Source organism: Herpailurus yagouaroundi, unplaced genomic scaffold (assembly GCF_014898765.1).
Source record: "Herpailurus yagouaroundi ecotype Mexico unplaced genomic scaffold, PumYag 28, whole genome shotgun sequence".
In the NCBI taxonomy this organism is placed as follows: Eukaryota; Metazoa; Chordata; class Mammalia; order Carnivora; family Felidae; genus Herpailurus; species Herpailurus yagouaroundi.
In genome coordinates, this window is record NW_024412376.1 from 106,726,287 (window position 1) to 106,741,585 (window position 15,299).

The 15,299-nt window shown below is 42.8% G+C and overlaps 1 protein-coding gene across 2 annotated transcripts in view; it reads left to right on the top strand.

The window, feature by feature from the left end:
• The first annotated feature begins 1,319 nt into the window (after positions 1-1,319).
• The window catches only part of PPEF2 (protein phosphatase with EF-hand domain 2), a 30,093-nt gene continuing 16,113 nt past the window's right edge, over positions 1,320-15,299 (top strand). Inside the window, exons 1-9 of one of the 2 annotated variants that reach the window (XM_040481055.1) lie at positions 1,320-1,532; positions 6,502-6,623; positions 6,780-6,837; positions 8,033-8,208; positions 9,510-9,624; positions 12,575-12,621; positions 13,856-14,022; positions 14,503-14,539; positions 14,632-14,781. In XM_040481055.1, coding sequence (XP_040336989.1) covers positions 1,478-1,532; positions 6,502-6,623; positions 6,780-6,837; positions 8,033-8,208; positions 9,510-9,624; positions 12,575-12,621; positions 13,856-14,022; positions 14,503-14,539; positions 14,632-14,781 — 927 coding nt within the window. In that variant the 5' untranslated portion in view covers positions 1,320-1,477. Of the gene's footprint in view, positions 1,533-6,501; positions 6,630-6,779; positions 6,838-8,032; positions 8,209-9,509; positions 9,625-12,574; positions 12,622-13,855; positions 14,023-14,502; positions 14,540-14,631; positions 14,782-15,299 lie in introns of both variants that reach the window. The other variant, XM_040481045.1, reaches the window with a different exon arrangement.

Here is a 15,299-nt window from a genome sequence, read left to right on the forward strand (position 1 = left end):
TTAAGTCAGTACATCTCAGATTGTTTCCTGAAGAAGAGCTAGGAAAAGATTGATCTTTATTGTGTAAAAATGAATGTGTCAATAAATAAATAAATGGTAAAAATAAATAAATAAATTTATTCAATTAATATTTATTGAATCTCTGCCACATGCCAAGTCCATGCTAATTTGTAGATATATAATGATGAATTTGCTCACACACAGCCTTTGCTCTCAAGCAACTGGTAGTTTAATGGTAGAGAGACACAAAATAGGGAAGTATAATATCTTACCACAGTAATGGAGATGTGAATAAGTTATTCAAGAACTCACAGGAGGGGCCTGTCAAACTGGCTTCCCTAAAGTGATGCCCAAAGTGAGCCTTAAGGAATGAGTAAAGTTAGCCAAGTTAGCCAAGAGGGATGGGAGAGGAAGAACATTCCAGGTCAGAACAAAAACACATAGGTCATGGTGGTCAAAGAGCAGTTTGAGGAAAGTAGAGAAGAGAGATGAGGCTTGAGGAGTAGGCTTTTGGGAAGATGTGTTCTGTTTGTGGTACATGGAGTCTGAGGCACCCCAGTGAAAGGTTAGCAGGAAGCTGAGTATATGGGGCTGATGTATATGGATGATCCATGATGGAGATATAGATTTGAGCAGTAGGAAGTAATAGTTGAATGTGTGAATATTCATTCAATCATCCAGGAAGTATGTTCCAAGTGAGGAGACCTGACGTTTGAGACTAGAATACAAATAAAAATTGACATTTAAAGGATTGACAGTGGAAAGTCAGCTCAAGAAGGAGGAAGAGTAGTCAGAGAGGAAGGAGCAAACTCGAGGGAATCTGGCATCGTGGCAACTCAAGGAGTAGAATTTTGATCAAGGTGGGACTTGTGGAGACACATGGCTTTGCTATTTGGGCAAGGTAAGGACTAAAAAGACAAAGGAATTAGAGGCACCAGCATGAAAGGTTTTGATCAATAGAGAAGATGTAAAAAGTGGTTTCAAGAGGGATTAGGCAGAAAATGTGTAGTCTACTTAACAGAAATCTGAATGAGAAGAAAAGGGAGGCTGGCTTATAGCTAGAGGGATATAGGAGTCAAAGGATAATGATGATGATGATAATGACGGTGGTGGTGGTTGTGGTGGTGAAGCGCTTTGAGATTATAAGAAAAGAGACTTCAGTACGCTTCTAAATTGAAAAGGAAAAAGCTAGTAGAAAGGCTGGGAACATGGGACAGACGTGAGATGACACATGGAGGGAATTTGCAGGGGGGAACGTCTCATGCACTGACATCACAGAGGTGGGGAGGGTGCTGTCATATGATAGTCCCACATTTTTTATGATGTGGGAGATGAGGTCCATAGATGACTTGGTCTATCTGAACTAATACTCTGCCTGAATTTCCTTATTTCAGATTCCCTCTTCCTTTTGTCAGCAAACAATTGACTCTCCCTCAGACCTGCTGTCTGTGTCCTGCAGAAACCTTGTACATACACTATGGGAAGTGGTACCTCAACCCAACATCATTTTGCTTTCCAGAATGCAGAGAAAGGTATGTGTTTCCCATCTTCCAAACTAGCTGTGAGTATCCCCAAATCTACATTGCATGGGGAGGGGTTTCTCAGAATAGAATAAGGAAACCATTTTATTTCTCCTCAGGCAACCCTTGAAAATCAGCTTCTCCTCCTTGTGACAAGATCACCAGAATGTCAGCTGAATATCTTAGGAGTTGGTGAACTATATTTGACCTGAAGGAATCAGTGTTGTCCACAAGGGTTTATCCCAAATTATACATGTACAAGTGATTGAAATAAAGTTGGGCAAAAAGTAGATGAAAGAGCATTTCAGGTAGAGGGTTCAGTATGTACAAAGATCATGAGCTAGAAAGAAGTGAGGCATGTTTGAGGAACTGAATTGTCTGAAGTGAACAAGATGGAGAACAGCATAACATGAGGCTGCCGAGGTAGGCAAAGCCCAGATCACTCAGGGTCTATAGGATTTTAAATCTTATCTTAAGGGCATGAAGAACCATTGATGAATTCAAAATAGGGAGTTCATATTAAGATTTATGTATTAAAAGACCTCTGGCTTCTGTGAAGAAAGAAGGGAGAGAGTAAAAGTAGAAGAAGGAACAGTCTGAAAGCTACTAAAGTCATCTAAGCAAGAGATGCTGCTGCCTTAGTCCCGAGTTATTGGCAGCAGAGATGGAGAGAAGGTGAATTCTAACAATAGTTAGGAGGTGGAACTGACAGGACCCAACTGAGTAGATGTATGGAGTGAGGGAGAAGGGTGGATCAACAATGACTTCCAGTTTTCCGGCCAGCAAAACTGGGCAGTCAATACTGCCAATTACTGGCGTAAAGATAGTGGAGGAGAAGCAACTTTGACTAGAGAGAAGATGGTGAGTTTATGCTGGGGTTGAGGTGGCCGTGAGATATGCAGGTGGAAGGACTGAGTAGGCAGTTGCGTATTCACATCTGGATTTTGGAGGTGAGGTTCGGCTGGAGAGATAAACGTTGGAAAACATTCAGAGTGTTACATGGTGGTTGAGGCCGTGGGGGTCTCTGAAGTAGCCTAGAGGGAGAGTAAAGATGGATCAGAGACCTGGGCCTAGGACAGAGCCATGAAGGACTCCAGGGCCTAACCACCAGGTGGAAGAGGATAAGTCAGAAAGGAGACTGAAGACAGGCAGCCAAAGACGTAGGAGGAAAGCAAAGGAAATCATGACAACACTTTGTTTATATGGGATGACGCATGTCTGTAAGCTCGTGGCTTCCTTACTTTCTAGTTTGGCAGTATGTCCCAGGCTCATCTTGCACATTTTTGGCCCTGGAGTAACTTCTTCTTTAGGGTGTGGGGTGTCCCCTTGCTTCCAGTTGGCCTATATCTTTCTATAATTTTTCAATGAACAGATACAGAAATATGTATTATTTAGAAAAAACCCCAGCATGACTAATTTATATTTAGGAACACAGTATTTTTACTTAACAACCTTGATGTTATATTTATATATAGCTCTTTATTAAAAATCTTTTGTCCATGGGGTGTCCGGGTAGCTCAGTCAGTTAAGACTGACTAAGTCCGACTTCGGCTCAGGTCATGATCTCATGGTTTCTGAGTTTGATCCCCGCATTGGGCTCTGTGCTGAGAGTCCAGAGCCTGGAGCCTGCTTCAGGTTCTGTGTCTCCCTCTTTCTCTGCCCCTCCTCACCCCACCCCCCGCCTCTCTCTCTCAAAATAAACATTAAAAAAAAATTTTTTTAATCTTTTTTCCCTAACAGCATTAAAATAGTATTATTTACTTTATCCTACCATGTATAAATAATAGTTTCCGAATAATAACAATACTAGTATAAACAATATGATTACTAAAAATTCTTTTTTTTAATATTTATCTATTTTTTTTTCAACGTTTATTTATTTTTGGGACAGAGAGAGACAGAGCATGAACGGGGGAGCGGCAGAGAGAGAGGGAGACACAGAATCAGAAACAGGCTCCAGGCTCTGAGCCATCAGCCCAGAGCCTGACGCGGGGCTCGAACTCACAGACGGTGAGATCGTGACCTGGCTGAAGTCGGACGCTTAACCGACTGTGCCACCCAGGCGCCCCAATATTTATCTATTTTTGAGAGAGAGTGTGAGCAGGGGTGGGTCAGAGAGGAGGGAGACAGAGGATCTTCCACTCTGTGCTGACAGCAGCAGGCCCAGTGTGGGGCTGGAACTCGTGAACCGTGAGGTCATGAGCTGAGCCGAAGTCAGATGCTCAAATGACTGATCCACCCAGGTGCCCCTGAAAATTTCGTAAGATTTCTTTGTAGTTCATTTTGTCCTTTGGATATATATCCACTAGGGACATACAAATTACTGAATTCTTAAGTCATTTGAAGTAACTCCTTTCTGTGTTTCTAACTTATATAAGGTTAGATTCACTTGTTTAACTTTTGCTTTTAATCTTTGGAGATTGATTTGTTTTTCATTTTGTTTTATTTTATGTATTTATTTTTTTCATTTTTTTCTTTTTTTTCATTTTGTTTCATTTTTTTTCATTTTTTTTTTATTTATTTATTTTATTTTTTTATTTTTTTTTATTTTTTTTTTTCTTCTTTTTTCATTTTGTTTTCATTTTGTTTTAAATTTGTTTTATAACTTTGTAAAGCATTTATAAAATTCCTGTCCCAATTATCTCTTGCAGCATAACAAACTATCGGAGAACTTGGTGGCTGGAGACAATCATTTTATCTGCTCATAATTTTGTGGGTCAGGAATTTGCAGAGGGCCCAGTTGGGTGGTTTGCCCATGATTCTGTGGGCAGCTGGAGCTGGAGGCTCTACTTCTTTTTGAATTTTTTTCAAAATTTTATTTTTAAAGTAGTCACTACACCCATTGTAGGGCTTGAACTCACAACCCCAAGATCAAAAGTTGCATGCTGTACTGTGCATGCTGTACTGACTGAGCCAGCCAAACACCCGATGGTTCTATCTTTCCTTTTCTTTCTTTCTTTCTTTCTTTCTTTCTTTCTTTCCTTCCTTCCTTCCTTCCTTCCTTCCTTCCTTCCTTCCTCCCTCCCTCCCTCCCTCCCTTTCTTTCTTTCTTTCTTTCTTTCTTTCTTTCTTTCTTTCTTCATCAACGTATTTATTTGGGAAGAGAGAGAGAGAGAGAGAGCAGTGGAGGGGCAGAGAAAGAGGGAGAGAGAGGATCCCAAGCAGGCTCCACACGTTCAGTACAGGGACTGATGCAGGGCTCTAGCTCACAAACCACGAGATGGTGACCTGAGCTGAGATCAAGATCCAGATGCTTAACTGACTAAGCCACCCAGGTGCCCCAAGGAGGTTCTACTTCTAAGTCAGCTTTTGATTCACTCACTGGTGCCTTGGTGACCTTTGACCTCTGTCTCTCTTCATGTAGTTGCCTTGTTGTTAATAGGGGGTTTTAACAGGTAGGTGTCTTGTACCCTCAGATCTAGTCTACACAAAGCTGGAGTAAGAGGAGCCCAAGCATGTTGTATTGTGCTGTTGGAAAGGAGAGGGCAGAGAGACTTAGACTATCCTGCACCTCTCAGCCCCTATCTCAGTTAACCCAGATCCCTGCCAGGACTGAGAGGGAGAAAAATCTAGTTGGCAGCCTTTGCCTTTAAATGTTGAAGCAACGTGTTAGCAAACAACATTTTCACAGAACCTTGGTGGCCACGATACCCCTCAGTATTGCTTACATTTCACTGCATGTAAGAACCACATGTGGGGCTGGTTAAACCTGAAGATCCCTGTAGAAATTCTAATGCTGTAGGTTTAGGGTGAGCGAGGCCCATGTATCTGTGCTTCCCATTAGTTCCTGGAGGGTCTGTAGCTCTTACTCCAGACATTTCATTCACGGTTCTGAGCATGTATTTACAGAATTCAATAGGTAGAGCTTCAGCCTTAGCATTTGGTAAGGGCCTTTGAGAAGTAGCTACAGTTTGACATTTTTTATCAGAGGAAATCAAATTCAGCTTTGCTTAAGTTTCCCCCTGGTTCTCTTTTCTCACTCTACCATCAACCTTCCTTGTAAGGAAATCAGCCAGAATTCTACTAGCTCTCTAATGCAAGCTAAATATATTAAATCAACCTGTCTACTGTTCACGAGGTTGACCTGAATTAACCTGCAGGGTTTCCTTTTTAATCCTGCTTTATCCATGAATACTCCATTCATCACCAGTGGCACATTCAGGCCCAGGAGCTTAAGAAGAATCTAGTTATTTATGTGAACAGCTGTTCTCTGGCAGTAGGACTTGACCGTGGGTCCTAAAGCTCTTAGGAGGAAGTAAACCTACTCATGCCACCCTGTGGAACACGGTCACCTAGCACGGGCCCTGGCAAAAAGAGAAGCCCAAAGGCGGCCTGCAGATTTGATAGTGGGTGAGGGGGGTGAGATCACAAGCATAGAACCCAGCAAGCACTTACTGCCACTTGACATTGTATGTAGTAATTTGTGTGTTTGCCCATTGTTTGTTTTCCCCAGTCATAGAGAGCCCATTCCCTTTTCAGATGAGGACATTGAGTCCCAGGAAGGTAATTCTCCTGAGGCCACATAGCTGGTCAGGGCATTTCCAGGCCTAGAACCCACATCTTTTGATATCCAGTCTGTTGTTAGAATGTCAAAATGTCCTCCCCACCCTCTACCCCTGTGTTATCCCACCCTTCAAGTATGCCTCATGCTTGCAACCTGTCCAGTTTAGATCTCTCGATGATCCTGGCAATCCAACCTTTCCACCTCTCACACATAAGAGTTTTCAGCAGACAGTAGGAGTTCCAGTAAACCTACAGTGATATTAGTATAACCACTAGGTGAGAATGAAGGTGGGGTGGGGGAGGGAGTGGGGAAGAGAGCACCCCAGCCAGCGGTGAGGCAAATCCTTCCTCCCAGGGGCAATGGGTAGTGCTTTCCCCACCATCCTGTCCCCAGATTACAACAGGAGCGGTGCCCTTCACCTCCGCCCTGGCCCAGGGAGTCCCAGCTCACAGGCTGTCTTCTCCATCTGTGTCCCAGCCTTCAAGGCAGCAGCCCTAATCCAGAGATGGTACCGACGCTACATGGCGCGCCTGGAGATGAGGCGGCACTGCACCTGGCGCATCTTCCAGTCTATAGAGTACGCGGGACAGCAAGATCAGGTCAAGGTGCGGTGGGATGTGGGCCCCAGTCACTCGTGCTCTGCCTTCCAGAACATGGGCAGCAAGGGCCAGGTGCCCAGAGGGTGCAGCTGACCCGGACCCCTCCTGGTTCTCTTTGCGCCCATCTCTAAAGCCAAGTCTTCGACTCTTCTGCAGCTCCATGATTTCTTCAGCTACCTTGTGGATCACTTCACCCCCAGCAGCAACCGTGAGAGTGAGTATGAGCTGCCATACAGGAGGGCCTCAGGGTTGTAGATATCAGACTGAGCGGGGGAGACACAGGGGGCATAGATCCCGTGACAGCCAGGGAATGAGTGAGGAGGCTGACAGATAAATGGCAGCTTCTGGGTTCACCCAGAATCACACCTGGAGACAAGAATTTGAGTGCAAGGAGTTTGTTTGTTAAATACGGGAAAACAGTCGGGCGGTGGGGAGGGACTGGGGAAGGAATTCAGGGAAGGGAAGGCAGCTTATAAAGAGGCAGAGGCAGGGGTGGGGGCTACTAAGCCAGCAACAAAAGGTGCCTGGGATATAGTGCAGAACACTTGCCTTGGAATGATCCCACCTGAAGGCAGAGAGAACTAGAGTCTTCCTGTGTCAACTCCTGAGACTCATTAGTTGAAGGCTGCTGGGAGGGATGATAGGAAGCATCGTTAATTCCACAGCATTTCTGGCCTGCCAAGCAGGGCCCTCTGTGGACCCAGGAAGAAAGCTCCCAGGCCAGAGATGCAGAGGCTGATGGTTGGCCCTTGCCTGAAGGACCTTGAAAGGTCTGATGGCTTCTGGCACACTGACTGACAGCACCAGAAATGCCTGTGAGCTTTTTTGTTTCACCAAGGTTTTCCCCTTTCCTTCTGCTTACAAGCCTCAGCTGCTAAATTTCTGTTCTAAGTCTGACAAATCTCAGCCTTTTAAAATTTTTTTAACATTTATTTATTTTTTGAGAGACAGAGGGAGAGAGCACGAGCAGGGGAGGGGCAGAGAGAGAGGGAGACGCAGAATCCGAAGCAGGCTCCAGGCTCTGAGCTGTCAGCACAGAGCCCGACGCGGGGCTCGAACTCACGGACTGTGAGATCATGACCTGAGCCGAAGTCAGTCGCTTAACAGACTGAGCCACCCAGGCACCCCAAATCTCAGTCTTTTAAAATAAAAGTAAAATTGGGGCACCTGGGTGGCTCAGTCAGTTAAGCATCTGACTCTTGATCTCAGCTCAGGTCTTGATCTCACAATTCATGAGTTCAAGCCCTGAATCAGGCTCTGTGCTGACAGGGTGGAGCCTGCTTAGAATTCTCTCTTTCTCTCTCTCTCTCTCTCTCTCAAAAAAGTATGGTCCAGAGAAAGGCTGTTTTGTATTGCCCATGGACTGCACATCTGAACATAAGCTGTCCTACCCTTTCTGTCCTAACCAGGGGACTTCCTGGACTGCATGTTCACCGAGGACAGATTCCCCCAGGACTCTGAGATGGAGAAATTCGGTGACTATGAATCTATAGAAGTCCCTGACAATTACACGGGACCACGCCTCTCCTTCCCACTCCTTCCTGACCACGCAACTGCCCTGGTGGAAGCTTTCAGACTGAAACAGGTAAGCTCACCCTGGGAAACCTGGGTCACGACCAACTTTGTGGAATATGGAGAGGGAGACCAGACCCAACACAGAAGGAATAGCCCTGGATTTAGGGTGTTAGTGTCATGGATCCACCAGAGAGATTCCATGCCCCCTTTGCTTAGCCAGGACCTTGTAGTCAATAAGCCAGTTTTTATGCACTGAAAACTTCTCCTCCTCATCATGTAATATTTCTTTGTTCATTCATCTCACTGATAATTACTGAGCACTGCTATGTACAGACACTGTTCTGGGCACTGGGGATATAGCAATGAGCAAGACAGACACCAATTCCTGCTCTCACAGGGCTAACATTCTAAAGGAGAGACAGACAGTAGATAATAAATAACAACAAATAAGCAGATTCTGCAGTATATTAGAAGGAGATAAGAGCTATGTAAGAGAATAAACTAAGTTCTGGGTAGGAGAGATGGCAATTTATGGAGTAGTCTTGGAAAGCACAATGGGTAAGGTGATTTCTGAGCAAAGGTTGAAGATGGTGAAGAAACGCACCATGTGGATGCCTCCAGAAAAATGTTCCAGGCAGAGGGAACAAATGGAAAGGCCAGGAGGCAGGACCTTGCCTGGATGGCTCAGGGACCTCAGGAAGGCCATTGTGGCTGGTGAGGAGGAGGTCAGGGAAGAGTGTTAGGGGATGGAGGCAGAGGGGAGGGTGGGTGGACTTTTAATCTTCTCAAAGAGATGGGGAGACGTTGGGCATAGGCTTGCTTTTTAAAATAATCCTTCCGTTTTCTGAATGGAACATAGGGAGCAAGGGCTGAAGCAGGATGATCAGTTAAGGTCCTGCAACAGTCCAGGCAAAACATGAGAGTGGCTCGAAACCCTGGTGGTAGAGGCAGAGGTGGTAAGAAGGGGTCACATTCTGGTTCTCTGCCAGACTCCAGCTCTTCGTCTCTTTCATAAGAAGATAATTCACCGCAGGAGACGTTGGGATGGTTTCCCCCAGGATGTCAGGATCACTTAGTACCATTGACATGCGTGCACTTCTTCACACCTCTCTGAGACAAGCAAGCATTTCTCCCAAGCAGAAGGCAAGGAAGGAAAGAGGCAATTAGTTCAATATTGGGGGATGTTGAAAAGCAGAAACAAGGGCAGAAGATAGGTGAAAAAGAAAGGATCCATGCATAGGGTCGCAGGGGCACTTTACCAGGGTCTTGGGGTCTTGGGTGATTGGGATCATTAGGCAGTAAAGGTGAGGCCCATTTTGCTGCATGAATATCAGTGTTGTTTTGTTCCCTCTCCCCTCTTCCTCCTAGTAGCAGCTCCATGCTCGCTATGTCTTGAATCTTTTGCATGAAACCAGGAAACACCTGATACAACTGCCAAACATCAACCGGGTCTCCACCTGTTACAGCAAGGAGATCACAGTGTGCGGTGAGAGTCAGTCAGAAATGGCTTCCCACGCTAGACACAAACAAGAAAACGCTTGTGATGGGGAAGAGGGAGGGTGGGGCTGGCGGGAGATGTGATTCTCGCTGAGAGCTTGCTTATTCGCTCCATGCTTACTGGAGTAGAGGCAGTGCAGTGAAGGATTATGGGGCAAGAGGGCCCAGACTCTGCTTTATTTCCCCAAACAATTCAGATTTGACTCCAAACTCCTGCTTTCACTCAGAACACAATCCCTGCAAATAGCCAGATCCTCCCTTGTCAGAAGACAGTTTATTTCTTGTGCCTTGAGCAGCAGGCCCTAATGCCTAGCAAATTATTCCTTCCATCCACATGTATTCTTCTTCCAGAGAGAAATACTGTCCATGATGATTCTTTCCATATCCTTATGTTTTCGGTAAAGTTTAAACACCTGTTACAGGGGTACCTGGGTGGCTCAGTCAGTTAAGCGTCTGACTCCTGAGTTCAGCTCATGTCATGATCTCATGGTTTGTGAATTCGAGCCTTGCATCAGGCTCTGTGCTGACAGCGTGGAGCCTGCTTGGGATTGTCTCTCTCTTTCTCTCTCTGTCTCTCTCTCTCTCTCTCTCTCTGCCCCTCCCCTGCTCTCTCTCTGTCAAAATAAATTAATTAAATTTAATTAAAAAAAAATAGACCTCTGTTACAGACTGAGGTCCCACATCTTCACTTAGGGGGTGCAGACTGTCGCACAGCCGGGATTGTAAACTGGCACCTCGAGGGCCACGTGCAAGCTGCAGCTAGGTCTTGTTTGCCCTGAAATATTCTTAAATTTTTATTTATTTTATTTTTTAATTATTTTTGAAAGTTTATTTACTGGTGCAGCCACTCTGGAAAGCAGTGTGGAGGTTCCTCAGAAAATTAAAAATAGACCTACCCTATGACCCAGCAATAGCACTGCTAGGAATTTATCCAAGGGACACAGGAGTACTGATGCATAGGGGCACTTGTACCCCAATGTTTATAGCAGCACTCTCAACAATAGCCAAATTGTGGAAAGAGCCTAAATGTCCATCAACTGATGAATGGATAAAGAAATTGTGGTTTATATACACTATGGAATACTACGTGGCAATGAGAAAAAATGAAATATGGCCTTTTGTAGCAACGTGGATGGAACTGGAGAGTGTGATGCTAAGTGATATAAGCCATACAGAGAAAGACAGATACCATATGGTTTCACTCTTATGTGGATCCTGAGAAACTTAACAGGAACCCTTTGTGGTGATTTAGAGAGAGAGATATATAGAGAGAGAGAGAGAGAGAGAGAGAGAGAATTCCAAGCAGGCTCCAAGCCATCAGCGCAGACCCCGACATGGGGCTCAATCTCACAAACCATGAGATCACGACCTGAGGCAAAATTAAGAGTCAGATGCTTAACCAACTGAGCCACCAAGGTGCCCCTTAAATTTTTTAAATTATTATTATTTTTTTATTAAAATCTTTTTTTAAAAATTCAAGTCAGTTAACATACAGTGTAGTCTTGGCTTCAGGAGTAGAACCCAGTGATTTATCTCTTACCTATGACACCCAGTGGTCATCCCAAAAAGTGCCCTCCTTAATGCCCATCACCCATTCAGCCCATCGCCCCACCCCCCTCCAACAACCCTCAGTTTGTTCTTTGTATTTAAGAGTCTCTTATGATTTGCCTCCCTCCCTGTTTTTATCTTATTTTTGCTTCTGTTCTCCTATGTTCATCTGTTGTGTTTCTCAAATTACACATACGATTTAAATCATATGCTATCTGTCTTACTCTGACTGACTTATTTTGCTTAGCATTATACACTCTAGTTCTATCCACATTGTTGCAAATGGCAAGATTTCATTCTTTTTCATCACCAGGTAGTATTTCATTGTATGCGTGTGTGTGCGTGTGTGTGTGTGTGTGTGTGTGTGTGTGTGTGTGTGTGTGTGTGTATACCACCTCTTCTTTATCCGTTCATCAGTCAGTAGACATTTGGGCTCTTTCCATAATTTGGCTATTGTTGATAGTGCTGCTATAAACATTGGGGTGCATGTGCCCCTTCAAAACAGTATTTTTGTATTCTTTGGATAGATGCCTAGTAGTGCAATTGCTGGCTCGTAGGGTAGTTCTATTTTTAATTTTTTGAGGAACTTCCATACTGTTTTCCAGAGTGGTTGCACCAGTTTGCATTCCCACCAGCAGTGCAAAAGAGGGTTCCTCTTTTTCCGCATCCTCACCAACATCTGTTGTTTTCTTGAGTTGTTAATTCTAGCCATTCTGACAGAAAAAAATTTAAAAAAAATTTTTTAATGTTTTTATTTTATTTTTGAGAGGGAGAGAGAGAGAGAGAGAGCACATGTGTGCACAAGCAGGGGAGGGATAGAGACAGAGGGAGACACAGAATCTGAAGCAGGCTCTAGGCTCTGAGCTGTTAGCACAGAGCCTGATGTGGGGCTCGAACCCATGAACCATGAGATCATGACCTGAGCTGAAGTTGGATGCTTAAACAACTGAGCCACCCAGGTGCCCCAGAAAAATATTTTTTAAATAAATTTCCAACATTTGAAAATTGGAGAATTCATATTAAAATTGAGATTTCCAACACCTCTTGAAAAATCTCCTAACACTGGCCCATAAATAGCGGCTTCCTACTTCAGATGGGACAAAATCTCTTCAGTTCTCACTTGAGTTTGCATCCCTGCACTGTTCTGTCCTATTTTTGCTTCATTTACTGTTTATTTATGATAATCATGTAGAGAAAATATACTGTGTTTTCTTCTTTCAATATTAGCTATCCCTACAACAAGGGAAGTTAATATTTATTCCTGTCTTACATATGGAAAAAAGTAACCATAACTTTGTCAGATTTTTCTGGGTATTTTCCTTTTTATAGTAAAAATGAGACACAGTGGTAAGGACCAGTAAAAACTGATATTCTTTTTCTGTCTTTGTTAGGAGATTTACATGGCCAGTTGGATGACTTAATATTTATATTTCATAAGGTATGAATGTTTAAGATCCTGTCTTGCTCTGAGGCTTATTTTGGAAGTATCTATTAACAAAATGCTTAAGTATTGCTTGGATTTTTTATTTTTTATTTTTTTTTCAACGTTTATTTATTTTTGGGACAGAGAGAGACAGAGCATGAACGGGGGAGGGGCAGAGAGAGAGGGAGGCACAGAATCGGAAACAGGCTCCAGGCTCTGAGCCATCAGCCCAGAGCCTGACACGGGGCTCGAACTCACGGACCGCGAGATGGTGACCTGGCTGAAGTCGGACGCTTAACCGACTGCGCCACCCAGGCGCCCCTGCTTGGATTTTTTAAATATTACTTTATCTTTTTATTTTTAAAAAATTTTCTTTTATTTTTATTTATTTTTGAGAGAGAGAGAGACAGTGTGAGTAGAGGAGAGGCAGAGAGAGAGGGAGATGCAGAATCTGAAGTAGGCTCCAGGCTCTGAGCTGTTAGCACAGAGCCCGATGTGGGGCTCAAACCCACGAACCATGAGATCATGACCTGAGCCGAAGTCGGATGCTTAACTGACTGAGCCACCCAGGTGCTCAAAAATACTACTTTAAGTCATTAAAAAATAATACATAGGAGCAAATATATAATATAAAAGTCAGTACTATATTATATTTTAGTATATTTTTGTAAACTGTTTTAAAAGTCTGAGGTTAACAAAGAGAAAGAATCCTTACTTAGTGATTGATTTTTTTTCCAAATAAAGAAAATTGTTGATTATCAAAGCAACTGAAAGCTATTTTCCTATCCATTTTTAGTTATAAAATGTAGAACATGTAACAGCATACATGAATGTCCTATTAATGTAATATTACTTTACATATATACTGTGCTTCCCAAAGCATTTTCCCACTTATTGTATCCTTTAATCCTGAGGAAACTGACAGCTATTGTTATTATTACTGAAGATATTGTGGCCAGAATTTAAAACTGGCTTTTGCATCACAAGCTTGGTGTCCTTTGCACAATACCATATGGCAACACTCTGGCTTTGTATAAAGCACTTATTTTGATGAGCACGCTAGAAAGAAAATATAAGACCAATAAAAAAATACTTCCATCTTTTATTGACAATTCACATTTGGAGAAGAGCCAGAAAGCACAGAATTGGTGTTCGATCTGACATAACTGTCAAACGCCCATTGGCTTGACCTGATTTTCTATTCCCTTCCTTTGTTGTCACTTCTTGGACTTGTCTTCTTTTTGGGAAGAATGGCCTCCCGTCACCAGAGAGGGCCTACGTCTTCAATGGTGACTTCGTTGATCGAGGCAAGGATTCAGTAGAGATCCTGATGGTTCTTTTTGCCTTCATGTTGGTTTACCCAAAAGAGTTCCATCTTAATCGAGGAAACCATGAGGACCATTTGGTGAACTTACGGTAACAAACTCAAACACACTTGGGTATTTGATGTTTACTTGTGATTGAAAAGTTACTTTGTCAGAACTTCTTATTTGTTAGATACCTTTTCAAGTAGTTTTCCAATTTTTTAAAGGAATACACAATATGTAACATTAAAATATTTCTTACAAACCTACATATTATCCTACTTTTAATAAAACCATTAAACGTTTTTCCACATATCCATACTCTTTATCATATGAACGATAAAACTCACTGTAGAAAAACTAAGAAATACAGATAAACAGAAGGAAGAACGTTAAAATATCCCCTAATTTCTTGACCCAGAGTTAATGCTATAATTGTAAACATTTAGCAATTATTCCTCTTTTCTATATATTTGAGTCTCTTTTCTATATATTTGAGTATATGTATATAGTATATGAATTCTTATAAAAATTCAATTATACCATAAGTGTTGTCATTAAATTTAATATCTAGTTTTGCTTCTAAATCTAGATACGGCTTTACCAAGGAAGTGATGCATAAATATAAGGTATGCTGCCTTTAAAAGCAAAAGTTTTTCTTAGTTCAGATAAGTTAAGTGTATCACTTGAAAATTATTATCTTCTTAATATCATTTTTCAGACATATGGCAAGAAAATACTAAAAATACTGAAAGATGTTTTCTGTTGGCTTCCTCTGGCCACTCTGGTTGATGAGAAGGTCCTGATTCTTCATGGCGGAGTGTCAGACATGACCGACCTGGAACTCTTGGCTAAACTAGACAGGCACAAGGTATTGGCCAAGTAATGAAATAGTGCATATTTCACCATAATTTAACCCAGTTCATAATAATAACAACCCAGTTCATAATAATTTAACCCAGTCACTGCCTACATAAAGTCAATGTCATTTTGCATGCTGACTCCAGGTGACTTAATAAGGGCTGTTAAGGAAGCCATGAGGGGCGCCTCAGTGGCTCAGTTGGTTAAGTGTCTGACTTCAGCTCTGGTCATGATCTCAAGGTTCGTGGGTTCGAGCTCTGTGCTGACAGCTCAGAGCCTGAAGCCAGCTTCAAATTCTGTTCTCCCTCTCTCTCTGCCCCTCTCCCACTTGCACTCTGTCTCTCTCTCTTTCTCTCTAAAAAATCAATAAACATTAAAAGATTAAACAAACAAACAAACAAGGAATATACATCTGGGCTCAAGGAGCAAGTGTGCTATGATCCATTAGTGATGTTTCTATGGACATGATAGTGGGGAGTGGCAGCTAGAGCCATCTGTTTGCTATCCCTGACCTAGACAATTCTAATA